At 52.6% G+C, this 13,887-nt stretch overlaps 2 protein-coding genes across 3 annotated transcripts in view; both read right to left on the bottom strand.

Annotated features, from left to right (window-relative positions):
- LRRK1 (leucine rich repeat kinase 1) overlaps positions 1-1,400 on the bottom strand; it is a 111,012-nt gene extending 109,612 nt beyond the window's left edge. For both annotated transcript variants that reach the window (XM_037145915.2, XM_037145916.2), the window contains exon 1: positions 1,267-1,400. The gene's annotated coding sequence lies outside the window, so the exon portion shown is untranslated. The remainder of the gene's footprint in view (positions 1-1,266) is intronic.
- Positions 1,401-5,781: 4,381 nt separating this feature from the next.
- The window catches only part of ALDH1A3 (aldehyde dehydrogenase 1 family member A3), a 30,104-nt gene continuing 21,998 nt past the window's right edge, over positions 5,782-13,887 (bottom strand). Inside the window, exons 10-13 of the mRNA XM_037145919.2 lie at positions 11,389-11,553; positions 9,918-10,075; positions 9,039-9,113; positions 5,782-6,012 (exon numbers count right to left, since the gene is read on the bottom strand). Of these exons, the coding sequence (XP_037001814.2) occupies positions 5,940-6,012; positions 9,039-9,113; positions 9,918-10,075; positions 11,389-11,553 (471 nt within the window). The 3' untranslated portion in view covers positions 5,782-5,939. The remainder of the gene's footprint in view (positions 6,013-9,038; positions 9,114-9,917; positions 10,076-11,388; positions 11,554-13,887) is intronic.

Here is a 13,887-nt window from a genome sequence, read left to right as displayed (position 1 = left end):
TTATTTAAAAAAAAAAATTCTGGCTGCCAAACAAAAGGGGTGGTGCCCGGGGAGCACTCAGACGCTGTGAGAAAAAAGCCCACGGACTTGGGCGCATTTTAGAGGATGACCCAATGGGACTTGCTAACAGACCAAATTCAAGGGATGAGGGAATGGGATCTGGGCTGAGTCCCTGAAACTGAGAGGAAGCAGTGATGCTGGGGCCCCTCCCCCAGAGGTGGAAACCCGGGGGTGGGGGGGCATGAAAAGGTTTGGCAGACCCCAAGATTGCCTTTAGGGTTTGTTTCTTTTTTTTTTTTCCTTTTTTAAAATAGTATTTTTCAATTGCGTCCAACATTTTGTATTAGCCTCCGAGGTGTGTTTTTAATTTAATCTCTTTATTCTTTCAGGGGCTAAGCAAAGACAAGTCAGACCGTAGAAGGCATTGGGTGTTAATGCTGCGCCAGACTGTGCGTATGTGGAACCCCCAGGGATCTGGGAGACGGTGGGAGGGGCTCCTGCCCCTCTGCCCCCCCCCCCAGGACATGTTTGTGAGACAAAAGCTTCTCAGCCTCCAACTGCGAAGGGGCCAGTTGAGCTGGCCACAGAAGACCTCAAATTCTCGGTGACCGGCTCTGATCCCCAGAGGTCCCCATATTCTCCATCGCACGCTCTCTCTCTTTTCCTGGCTCCCGACAGCCCTCACCCCTGCGCCCCTGTCAGGGAAGGTCGCTCAGACATGGTGGTCTTTACGGACCGGAGACTGGACGCTTGGGCACGGAACACGCCTTCGACTTTGATCGGGGTGATGGTGTACTCGGTTCTCGGGCCTCCCGCATCCCCAGGCTACCCCTGGGGGGAAGAGACAGACTCCTAGCAGCCCCTTCCCGGCTCACACGCACTTGCACCCACACGCGCACACGCGCGCTCCCACGGCCCCGCTCCAAGTTGAAGGAAGGGGTTTTCCCCAAAGGGTGAGAAGCCATTGAGACACCCGGGTTGTTTTCCTACTTTGGGCTCTTGCCTCTGCTCCCCCTGCCCCGGCACCTTCCCGTGCGGGGGGTTCGGGGTTCCCATCTGCCCCCCCCCCCCCCCGCACAGTCCCACCCCACGGGCTGCCTGGGGTCTGAGCGGGCAGTGAGGCACCGGCCGCCCAGCGCCCTCGGCGGCCCCTCAGGGCGCCGGCCTGAGCTGCGGGGCCCAAGGCTCCACGCGGACCGGCCGCAGGCGGCAGTTAGGACTCCGGGTGGGGCGCGGGGCACGGGGCACCGGCGGGACAGCGCTTACCTGAGGTGGCGGCGACGGCGAGTGGGCTTGGCGCGCCGGGCGGGGAACATCAGCTTGTCGGGGCCTGGCGGTGCCACTGCCCTCCGCCCCCTGCGCTCCGGGCGCGCGCGGGGCCGGGCCGAGCCCAGACGCACTTCCTCAATCCTGTGGCCGCCCGCGGGCGGGGAGGGCGGGAGGCGGGCGCACGGGCGGCGCGAACAGCGCGCAGGGCGAGGATCGGCCGCCGCTGCTTCTCCCGGAACCCGCAAGAGGCGTCCCCGGGTTTGCCCGCCTCGGTTTCCCTGACTGGTAACCAGAGGTGATCAGATTCTCCGCTCCTGCCCGGGACAGGATACAGCCCACGGGCTCTTCTGGCGCGACGTCCCCTCCAGGTCTGGGTGCCTGCGGGGCGGGCGCTGCCACAGGATGGGCCGGTTCTTGGCCCGATCCAGTTTTCACTGTGCTCCGCAGCCACACCCGCGGATTCACCTCTGACTTGTGTATATTCGCCGTATGCTCTGGCCGTAAATAGTAAAACAAAACAAAACAAAAACAGGGAACGTTCATTTGTGCACAACTCTACAGGGCAATACAGAAATCTGTATTTTTGAAGCGGTAATGTTTGCAAACTGCGCCCCTCCCGTTCCATGAATTTACTCATTTAGCAATGGGTGCATATCGATGTTACTGGCTGGTGAATTATTTTAAACTGGCGTTCTTTGCGGGGAGGGCAGGTGAAACATGGGAGGATGTTGGCGATCGATTATGTTTCAACCGGATTCAAGTACGTTCATCACACTGCGGAGGCCATTACCGAAAGACAGAGCGTAAAGATGCACGATCACGCTGCAGACAGGCCTCAGACTCGGCCCGGGCGCCCGGGGGAGAAAGAGTAGCTTGGACCGTGCCGGAGGCTCCTTGCGTGCAATGCTATGCCTGGGACATTCCTAGGATTTAGGGCACTGAGACAAATCGTCCCCACCCTCTCTGGCATTTAACAAAAGCAGGGCTGCCACGCGGCGTGGCAGACAAGCCCCACTTTTGACCGGCTCCTGGGGCCCCGGGAGGCCTAGGGGGCCGCGGGGCAGCTCCGCTTTGCTCCGTAAGAAGCTGCCGCCTGCAAATCTCCTGCCACGGGGCGCTCTTCCAGGAGACTGGATGCAGTTTTGCAATTTTGTCCTCACCAATGCGATCCTAATTCCATTGTGGAAAAACACACTCACACACACACACACACACAAAAGAAGGAGCAGTACGATCGCTGTGGAAGAGTCCCTAATAATTTGCAGGGCGTGGTGGCCGCAGCGTTGAGTGAGCCCCGCCACCGCTGTGCTGCGCCTTCGGGGTGTGCGGCATCGCCATCTAGCGGCACATTGAGGAAGCGCACGCCCAGGGCCCGGGCAGACCGGAGCAGGTGTGGACGCTGTGGATTCCAGGAACTCAACTTCCCTTTGAAATGAGATTGGGAGAATAGGTTAGGAATGTTTGTAATGCAGAAAACAGCCGAAACACCTGCCACGCAGGTGGCCTGATTTGAGTCGGTTCTATCGCAGCACCTAACTCTATTCGTTATGATGAGTTAGTCACTGATTTGCCTGAGGGAGGTTGCTACAGGTCAGTTTCTCTGTCCTGACCCCTGTTTTTCTAACTTTTGCTCCACACCCTACCTTGATCCTCAGTATTTCATGTTGGAATGACCCCTCCTAAGGTGGGGCCAGCTGGAAGCTACTCCCCCCCCCCCCACCCGGCCCCAGCACACCCCTGATTCCACATTTCTGCCCCTCTGAAAGCACGGTGACTACCTTGCACCGTTTGTTGGCTTCTAGTCCTGGCTTTGTTTTGTTTTTTTTCAGATGGGTACTCAGTTTCCTCAGACTTTCCTTCTTAGACAACTGTTTTCAACGTCTCTCATCATCCCCTTTCAAACTCAGGCCAGCCACTTGCTGCTGGGAGCAAGGACATTAATGAAAATGGCTTCGTCCAGCATCATGAGAAGCTGGACATTCCAGAGTGTGGGCTTTCAGAGAGGGTGCCCACCTCCTGTGCTCCCACCCCCACAGGCACCCAAGTGCTCACAGGCACACACACACACACACACACACACACACGAGCGTACATACACACCGCAGCTGATCTGTGTCTCTAGAATCGCTCCCTTTAGAGGGTCACACATTGGTGAAGCAGAGGTCATTTCCCTAGAATTTCCTGTTCCCATTTAGACTGAGAAATTGGAGGTTTCTCAATACATGAATGCATCCACAAGCACATCCATTACAAGGGGTCTGACCCAAGTGTCCCTTAAATTTTCTCTTAAAGGGTGGTATTCTGCCACTGCATGGCCAAAGTATTCTAGACTTCTGACAGGAAATGCACAGGTCATGGGGGAACCGAACCAAGGACGGAATGTTCTTGGTCCGACCTCCATGTCACCTGGTGACTGAGGCTGCTTTGTCTGAGGCCTTAGAAACTTAAGGTAAATTAAACCCAAATACCCACGTCCTTGTGGAGAAAAGGGACAACAATGGAGGCTTGTGCACACCCCACATGTCCACGCAATGTCCCCCGCCATTGTCCACACTCACATGCTTACCAATTCATGGTAAAAGAGACTCTTACATTTTGTCTCTGAGGCTGAGGTCGCTGCCTGGTCAACCCCCAAAACCCGGAAGTGGATTTCACACTCTGGCTCAGGTCTCGGCCTGAGCCTTGAACCAATGAACCTTGAATCAATTGAACCAGTGTTATTTTGTTCTTAAGTTATTGATTCTGCTTTATCAGCAGCCATTTTGTACAGAAGGTCTAAAAAAAGGAGAAAGGTAAGCCATAGGATGAAACCAGATCGGGTCCTTAAATGGAAAAAAAAAAGACATTTCTCAAATATCCAGCTTTATTTTAAGGTTGTTGAATTGTTAACATAATCTGCAGTTAGGATCAGAATCCCCAAGCCAATAGATTTTTAAACCATACCACAGGAGTAAACCTTCAAAGTGAAATCAAATCCTATATAGACTTCCATTTCTAAATACAGTATATTATAGAAGGTTAAATATACCACCTCTGTTTACTTACATCTATAAAAAGATACATTAACTATACCCATTATAAATAATGTACCATTTCATATTAAAGGCGTTATTGTACAATGAAAGAATAAGAACCCTCTAATGTATCACTATCAAGGTTAGTGTCAATAATTGCTCCAGATAAAATCCTGAAAATTCAGTGTATGAGTCAAATCCTGATTTAACAAGTTACTGACAGTGTAAGTGATAAGTTCTAACTGGTGCGGAGGGGACAGTGAAGGGTGTGTTGCTTATTTCCGGCAAGAATAATAACCCCGTTTCATATAGGACTTGCTTTATACCTACACTGGTTTGGACACAGACCTTCATTTTATGATTGTCCCTCCCTCAATGTAATTCTCAAATGTACTTGAGTTCTCAAACAGAAGCACCATTAGGAAAGCACTAGTTCATAACAGCCAGAAAAGTTTGCTTTTGATTCTTAAGAGGACCCAGTTGAAGTCTGGTTTTGGTTCCTGAAAGCCACACGGGACCCCCTTCCGTGTTCCAAGTTAAAACTGTAATTGCCCAAAGAGGAAATGAGAAACTCACAACCCGTTTGGGCAGAAATCAGGCTGTTTTAGTAGGAAATCGAGTTCCCCCAAGGAGTCTGGGTGTTCTCTGCTGATTAATCATGAATTAATATCAAGATAGGACTTGAAGAAACCAGGGCTACATTATAATAGCAGCCTTGGGAACCTCTATGTTTTACTTATTTGAAATCGGCATCCCTGCTGGAGAAACGGAGAATGACCCAGGTTTATCATCCATGAACCCAGGTGGTAGAAATGCATAAACTGCGGAAGCAAATTGCAGCTCTGGTTTGTGATATGCGGGACTTAATTATCCTCGGATTTGGTCTGCTGTTGGGTCAGAGCCTTGGGTGTTTAGCAGTGACGGTGAGGGACCCTAGCGGTGCTTTCTGCCTAAGAATGTGCCTTGGTGAAGGCGGACCTGGACATCGTTTTAGATAAGCTCTTTGGGCGGGTGGTCCGGTCAAATTCCAAAGGCGATATTGGTTTTAAGCTGAGTCCCAAGGTCAACGCCTAGGTGTAGTCCTGGTACACCCACGCCCGTTCACACCCGAGGCTTTCAGTAACCTTCTTCGGTACTTGCTTCCCCAGAGCGCCCCACGTTGGATCCTTGCAAGTCTGGAGTTTGTTTGTTTTAACTTAGTGCTATTCCTTTTCGGAACTAAACAGAAGCAGGGGCTTGCGCTGAGGGCAGGTAGCCCTGAGGGACCCACAGGCACAGGGCCCTGTGTTTAGAGCATATAGGGAGGTTTCTCTTAATTCTATCTGAAAGAGTGAGTAAAGCATTTTTAAGGGACTGCTGGATACTTCCAATACCATTTCCTGTTGGCAGCGCCCCAAGCCCTGCCACCGTCTCAGGGGACGGGGTTGAAAGGGGAAAAGGGAAACACCCAATAGCGCCACCACCAGGCAGGACGGCAGGACTGCAACCCCCCCCCCCCTCAACAGGTATGTGCCAGAGGAAAACATCGTTCCCATGCAGTTGGAAAGGTCTCCGGAAGAAAGTGGGCCAGGAAGGTCGGAAATAGCACTTTTTCTTCGGCAGGGTGATGGGCCACATTCAGCTGTCAGATGTCGGAGGAAAGACCCCGCCACTTCCTCAGGGGTTCTTGTGGTCCAGTTTGATGGTGACGGTTTTTACTTCGGTGTATTCGGCCAGCGCGTATTCACCTCTGTAACCAGAGAAAAGAGGGTCATACAAACTGGGGCTCGGCCCTTCCCTGGGAACCGCGTTCTCATGCCGGATGTGTCAGGAGCCCCTGGGCCATTTGGAATTCATGCCGAACGCCGGAACGCACAGTAGAGTAACAGCCAGGACTCTGCCCCCCTGTGTAGGTTTAAGGAACTGGATGTGTAACTTAAGTTTAAATATGAATTTTTTGTGTGTGATGCTGTTGAAATATTCAGAAGGACTAGGGTTTGCCTTTAGAAAATGAAGGGGATTAAAAAGAAAAAGAGGAAAAAAAAAAAGAAGTGGCCCTGACCGGGTTGCTCAGTGGGTTGGAGCGTCGCCCCAAGCACTGAAAAATTGTGGGTTGGATTCCCCATCAGGGCACATACTTGGGTTGCAGGTTCAATCCCTGGTCAGGACAGGTAGGGGAGGTAACTGATCAATGTTACCTTTCACATTGATGTTCCTCTCTTTCTCTCTCTTCCCCTTCTCTCTCTAAAATATCAGTAAACATATTCTCCGGGTGAAGATTTTTTTAAAAAAGAGCCCTGGCTGGTGTGTATGGCTCGATAGGTTGAGCTCTGGCCTATGAACCAAAGGGTCACTGGTTCGATTCCCAGTCAGTGCACATGCCTGGGTTGCGAGCCTGGTCCCCAGTTTGGGACATGTGAGAGGCAACCACACATGGATGTTTCTCTCCCTCTCTTTCTCCCTCCCTTCCTCTTTCTCTAAAAATAGATAAATAAAATCTTTAACACAATAAGAAAAATTAAAAAGAAGAGGTGAATCAGTCAGGATTTATGACTTTTAGCTGAAGACATCAAAGACAGGGAAGAGACCAAGGCTCAATGCCACAGCCTGAGCGGTGGCCAGAGGACCCTCGAGGGCCAGGGACACAGAGGGCCTGGACTCGCCTCAGAGCACACAGCTGGGGACCAGCTGTAAAAAGAATGAGGCCAGGGGAGTGGCCAGGGGAGGAGGTGTCAGCACTGGACACAGAACGGCCACAGCCGATGAGCAAGTGTCTGTGACGAATGTCACTGCGTTCGGTCTGGCAGAGCCCCGGTGACCCTTTTCAGCACCATGGTCCCCACAGGTGGGTAAAGATTCACGCACAGAGGAGAACGTCAGCAGGACTAGTAAGAGCAAAACCACTCGGAAATAACACAAAAGTCCACCTTAGGTGACCACCAATAAAATGAATGGCACATCCAAAGCTCAGCCTTAGGAGCAAGAAGTAGTTCGCTCCCATTTCATTTGGAGACAGAAAAGATCACACCTATCTGCATCTGCTATGTGCATAGAAAGTGCACAATAACCTTAAAAAAATTTATCTTCACCTGGGGACCTTTTTTTCCATTGCTCTTTAGAGAAAGAGAAATGTCAATGTGAGAGAAAATACCGATTGGCTGCCTTCTTGACCATGCCCTGACAGGGAATCGAACCTGCCACCTGGGCATGCGCCCTGACCAGGAATTGAACTCATGACCAATTGGTCTATGGGATGATGCTCCAACCAGCTGAGCTGCACCAGGCAGGGCCTGTGTGGATTTTGTGTGTGTGTGTGTGTGTGACTGTATTACTTTAATTGCAAAGCAGAGCAAAGAATCGAGAAAAGCACCCCGGAGGAAGAGAGGCTGCAGGCTTCTTCTCCAGACCTGCTCAGGAGCGGGTCCCGGAGGGCCCGTGGGTGGGCCGCACATTGCCAGCCCGGCCTGGGCGGCCGGGGGTGGGGAAAACCATGGAATCCACCGTCCGGCGTTCCAGCAGCAGAAAGGGGAACTTATTGCAACATGAAGACATTAATTACAGACAACTGAAAATGGAAATTGGTTTTCAAGTCCTTTTCCAGGCTCCTGGTGAGTTATGCTCAAGTACTTTATCAAAAGCCTTGGGAAAATACATTCCAAGAGTCAAAAAAAAAAAAAAGAACAAAAAAACCCAGATGTTCAAAAAAGTCCCAACTGTGGCTCATGAGCAGAAATATGGACTGTGTTCAGTGGATACATGCCTGGCCCTGCTCTGCACCAGGCAGAGGGGCACTGGAATTTGGAAGCATCGTCAGGGGAGCGGGTGGGACACTGAGGTGACACGGGTGAGGACAGGAAGCGGTAGTCGGTGTGAGACAGTACCCACCGGGCGTCAGGTGGGTCCCGTACACCCTTCCCGCTGCTTCCACATCCAAATACATCTGCTGTGGGGACTGCAGTTCTGGCTGCGAGAGGGCTGTGCTGGTCCCCTCGCTGTCCCAACCTGCCTGGCTGAAGGCGGCTGATCAGGGAAGACCCGTGACCACATGTGCCCCATGGACAAGAGAGCAAAGGGCCCTGGCTGGTGTGGCTCAGTGGATTGAGCACTGCCCTGTGAACCGAAGGGTCACTGGTTCAATTCCCAGTCAGGGCACGTGCCTGGGTGCGAGTGAGGTCCCCAGTAGGGGGCGTGCAAGAGGCAACCACACATTGATGTTTCTCTCCCTGTCTTTCTCCCTCTTTTTCCTTCTCTAAAATAATAAATAAATAAATAAAGACCAAAGGGAACCGGGAAGGAATACACTGGGAGTCTGATAGAACCAGGACTCCCGGCAGAAGATGTTATGCCGGCCTCCCGACGAGGCACTGAGAAGGAGCCAAGATGCTCGCGGTCTCTCCCTGAGGCCTCAGCTGATGACAGGCAGAGCCCGAGTCCAGCCTGGGAGAGGGCCCGGGGTTTGAGTGAGTGACGACATCCCGTGTCTGGCAGAAAGAGCACTTTTCCAGTTCTGCCCACGCCCTTGTCTCCACTGTGTATCTACCGAATGTGCCCCTGTGTCAGCGGTGTTTTGGAGACACAGGAGCTGAGGCTGCAGCCGGGTCCTGGGGCCTGATGGGGCGGGGCATGAGGGGGAGGGCGGGGGCGAATCCGGACCAGCCCCACAGGGAGAGAGAACCACCAGCCGTGGTGACACAGCTGCCCCAGAGGGACACACGGAGACAGACTGGAGCATCGCATTGACCCTGCCAGCAGGGGTGGAGGGACAGAAGGACTTACAGTTCTCGGCCATTTCCCGACATTTTAAAGCCACCGAACGGAGCCTGTGCATAGAGGGCATTGTAGCAGTTGATCCTGGAGAGAGAATGAGAACACGCTCGTGGTTACCCAGATGGAGCCACCTGCGCCTTCCGGCGATGAGGGGCTCTCTCTGGAGGGCCGCCGAAAGAACGACTTTTTGTCACCGTTTTAATCGTGGAAACAGTGTGCTTTTGACTTCTGCCTTCTCGTTCTTCCCACCAGACGATGAGATTTGACTATCCTTAAGTACAAAGCTTTCGCTTTACAGGAAGGGATGACAAGGAGACAGGGGAGGCAAGGAAAGGCATGGTGTAGAGGACCCAGAATTCGCTTCGACATGGACAGAAGGATCTTGAAGTTCTCCTGCTGCTCGCCTGTTGGATTTGGGCCTTATGACTCAGCCTCTCAGAGCCCAGCTCACCTCATCACCTAATATTCCCTTCACAATGAAAATACTGAAGTGTATAGAACTATTGGTGAAGCAGGGATCTTCCACGCGTACTTTGCACAGAAGCATGAGTTGTTTTTACAATCAGAATGAAAAAATAAACCCAGAGGGAGTGAAGTCAGAGGGGCCCTGCAGCTGGGTGGCTGGCTGGAGCCCAACTCTGCCATGTGCTAGCTGTGTGACGCTGTGTGACCCCAGGCAGGTCACTCCACCTCTCTGTGCCTACATAGCCTCACATGTAAAATGGAGGTGGTAATGGTACCCATCTCTGACAGTGGTCATGAGGATCCAGCTGAGCAAAGACAGTGCTTGGCCCCTAACAGGTGACCAGAAGCTCTGCGTTAACCCATGAGTCCCGAAGCTGGCAAGCCCGCCACTCGGCAGAGCCGAAACACATGCCCGCCACTCACCAGACAGTGCCGGACTCCAGGGCGGAGGCCAGCTTCAGGGCTTTGTCAAGGTTTTTGGTGAACACAGCTGCCGTGAGCCCGTATTCCAGGCTGTTTGCTCTCTGGATCACTTCTTCAATAGTTTTGAACTTCAGAATTGGCTGCACTGGCCCGAAAATCTAGGATGGATCGAAAGAATGGTAGAGAGAGGCCACTGAATCCCAGTAAAACACAGAGGCGTTTCCTTGTTGCATGCCTTGCCTTATAGCCTACGTGCTCCTGTGCGCGAAAAAACGTGACTGGGCAAGAAAGTCATGTCCAAGGGCATTTTTAGCTATGTGTTGGTTGCAGTCTGAAGGGAAAGGTTCAAATGAAACAGGAATTAGAAATTACAACCCAAAGTCTATATTGAGTTTCAGATCTCGGGTTAACACCAGGGGCGTTGGAGGGGCCCCTGAACGCTCAGATGCGCAAAAGGCCAAACCTTGGACATTTTTCTCGGGGAGTCGTCTCGAAGCAGGTGCACAGGCACCGATGGAGGACCCTGTGCCCTGACCTGTCTTGGAGTTGCGTCTCCCACCAGTGAGGACGCCCCAACATGATTCCACCACACTCCCAGGGGAGGGAGCCAACAGCACAGCAAAGGAAAGGAAAGGCGAGAGCTAAAGGCTGAAGGGCGGGGCTGAAGGGTCGATTCACTGTGCGGCAGGACCAGAGCGCTGCGGGCCGGTGCCAACCTGCCGCATAGCTTCCCACGTTCCCAAAAAGCAGGGGCGTGGGGAAGGGGGTTTGAGAGCTGGGTGTTACGCCACCACGGTAGTGTTCGTAGCCCATAAAAATCTCAAGGAGAAAATCTATAAAGTGCCCTCGGCAGGGATTCCTTCTCTCACCCCGGGGTCCGACCACCTGGGACCGGGGCGGGAACCGGTTTCTGTCAAGCTTCCGAGTGGTACTGATAGACAAATAGAGGTCCCCCCCTGCTGGGACGGCCTCAGCTTCCACCACGTCCAAGGATGCCTGTGATGGAAAATCTTGAGAGAGAATTTTACTTGTGACATGTTCTTTGAGTGAACTTGTCATTTAACTTCAGTCTGGGAGACCAAAGGCAGTGTTGGGCCCTCAACCCACGATTGCAGGTGAAACCCATGAGCACAGTAGCCTTCCACTCCAAGACGTGTTAGAAAACAGAGAGAGGTTGGCGTTCCTAGAGATGATGAGTGATGAGTGGGCAAGGGGACTTAGGGCACACTCTGTACCCTCTGTACAGGGCTAGGGAGTTCCAGAGGTGGGGGGCGGGGGGCCAACATGGCTTCCCTAAGGACCCCGGTGGAAAGGGAAAAGACACACCAGACAGAACAAACGCTCCCCTCATAAACCCACCGCGAATCACTGAGCCCCAGAACAGTCCCCACGTATGAAAAGCCCAGTGTCCCCGCCTCCCCCGTTCAGCCCCAGACCCCATGGGCCTCGGCTTTGCCTGCGGCTCTGGTACCTCCTCTCTGGCAATCCGCATGGTGTCCGTGACTTCCGAGAAGACGGTGGGCTTGATGTAGAGCCCCCTGTCCTCCATGGCCGAGCCCCCACATTCCAGCTTGGCTCCCTCTTTCTTCCCGCTCTCGATCAGGTCCAGGATTTTGTCGAACTGGGTTTGGTCAATCTGCAAGACATGATGGGAAGAAGTGGCCAGCCTCCTTCTGAGGGGTGGCTGCCGCCTTACGGATCCGGAGGCCTTCAATGGGGTCAGCTGTCTTGCCCCTAAAAGTTCTTGCCAAGTCATAAATTCATGGAATAAACGTGCCTTGGATGCAACGGATGTTCCTGTTGTCCAATTCTAGGCTCTTCGGGGCAGGAGAGAGAGAGGGGCTCGGCTCACCAGGTGTGGGGTCTGTCCGTATGCCTGACCCCGCCTTGCTACTAAGCAAATCCGTGCATAAAACCAGACCTGAGTGGTGTTATTATTTGCTTTCCAACTCTATGCATCCTGCTAGGGTTGCCGGGTTTAGCAAATAAAACTACAGGACACCCAGTTACATCTGATTTCTGAAAACTAAGGTGTGATTTTCCTGGTAGAAGCATCCCCCAAACCATCTTTGGCCAATAGTTAACGCTAAAAATGTATTCTGTATTTATTCAACCTTCCAATCGAACTGGGCGCTGCGTGTGTATCTGGCAATGCTGTGCCCTGCTCACGGGGCACCATGGGTCAGGGGAACGGTTGTCGGAAGTCTCCGTCCTTGGTGCAGAGGAGAAGGGAGAATGAAAGCTGCCCGCCTGAGCCAGCATCCCCGGAGGCAGAGTGGATGAGGCTCCAGGTGGGCTGGAGGGGCTGGTTGCCCCTTGGTGGGTGGGGAGCCAGCTCACCAGAAAGCCCCCACCATCTGACACCCATTGTAGGGGTCTTCCCAGCGGGGTCGGGCCCCGTACCACAGCCTAACACCAAGCTTGTGGGGGTGGTGACCAACCAGCTGTCAAATGGCACCGCTAAGGGAGACTGCCTCGTGCTGCAGAGTGCCCTCCCCACCCCCACTGGTCCTTTCTCCCAAATCCGTGGAGGGTCTGGTCTTGACCATGACCCTGATGCCAGCCCCTCCTCTTTGACTGGGAGAGAGAGAGCTTTGCTACTTTTGCTATAGCTGAGCTTTTTAGATAGAAAACCTGGTTTCATTTAAACAAATTTCAGTTAAAAAACAAAAAAAGCACAAACGCAAAGGTGCATTCGGTTGACCCTCATGGAGGACTCGGTCGGCTTTGTGAGACAAGATGGGCATAAGGCACACACGCCACTGACCAGTCTACTCATGCAGTGTGGTCACGTGTTAAAATGCCAAGGCGGAGACTCATCTCACACCTTCCACCAGGTGAATTCCAAACAGATCAAAGACTCCACCAGGGACGGTGAGAGCACGAATGTTTCCAAACTCTCTCACATGCGAAACGCGTCTGTCAACTCGGAGAGCTCATAGCACATCTATGGCTTGAAACCCAGAAGCCAAAAGAACAAACACACAAACAAAAAACCCTGATCAATTTGAGTATGTTTAAAAAAAAAAAGGCAACAATTCTGTAAGCAAAGTCGAAGGGTAAAATAAACGGGAAAAAATTCACCAGGCTTATCACAGGCACAGAGCCGGTCTTTCCAGGGCATAGAACATTCCTAGAAGTGATAAGAAAAATGATGAGTGATACCACAGCAAAAGATGCCAACTGTGGCACAGCCGAAAGAAAGGGAAGTACAGATGGCCTCTGAACGCGTGACAAGATGTTCTACGTGACTCACCGTGGGAGCTACAAGCCTTTGAAAGCCAAGTGGGATGCCATCTCTAACTATCAGATGGGCAAAACCCCACGTTGTGTGAGTGAGTCAGAACAGAGCAACTCCTGCAAGGCTGGTCGGAGCATGCGCAGATCTGCTCTCCCGGATGGCGACTTGGCAATGCTTGCAGAGGCGACTGGGGCACTCTCACCCAGTGGCCCCACTCAGGGAACCTGTCCCGTGGATTCCCGGGCACGTGTGTGAACGGACATACTCAGTGGCATTGCATGTCACTGCATACACCCACAAGTGCGTGTGAATGTGCCACTGGAACGCTGGTGGCTTCATACAGCAGAGTTCTATGTACATGTGACAGAGGACAAGGAAGGTTCCCACGGACTCGGCCTGAGTGCTCTTCAAGTTTCTCGGTAGGGGGACAGAAACTGAGGTGCAAGACAGCTTAGATATACGGCTGTCTTTTGGGTAGAAAAGGGGGGGGTGCAGAATCAGAATATATCTCCACGGGTGCTAGCAGACGCATAAAGAAGTTATAGAGCCCGAGAAACTGAGAATGTGGGGTACCCAGTGGGGGAAGCACAGGAACCAGGCTCAGGAACGGCTTTGACAAACGCGTTTGGGGTTCTGACCCACGGGTACGCACACCCACTTCAAAACGTAATTCAAGCAACTGCCACCGTAACACCTCAGGGTTTTCTCAGCTTCTCGCTGGGTTGACTG

Source organism: Artibeus jamaicensis, unplaced genomic scaffold (assembly GCF_021234435.1).
Source record: "Artibeus jamaicensis isolate MK-2021 breed Jamaican fruit bat unplaced genomic scaffold, CSHL_Jam_final scaffold_612, whole genome shotgun sequence".
Taxonomy (NCBI): domain Eukaryota; kingdom Metazoa; phylum Chordata; class Mammalia; order Chiroptera; family Phyllostomidae; genus Artibeus; species Artibeus jamaicensis.
This window is presented reverse-complemented; position numbering and strand designations above follow the sequence as displayed.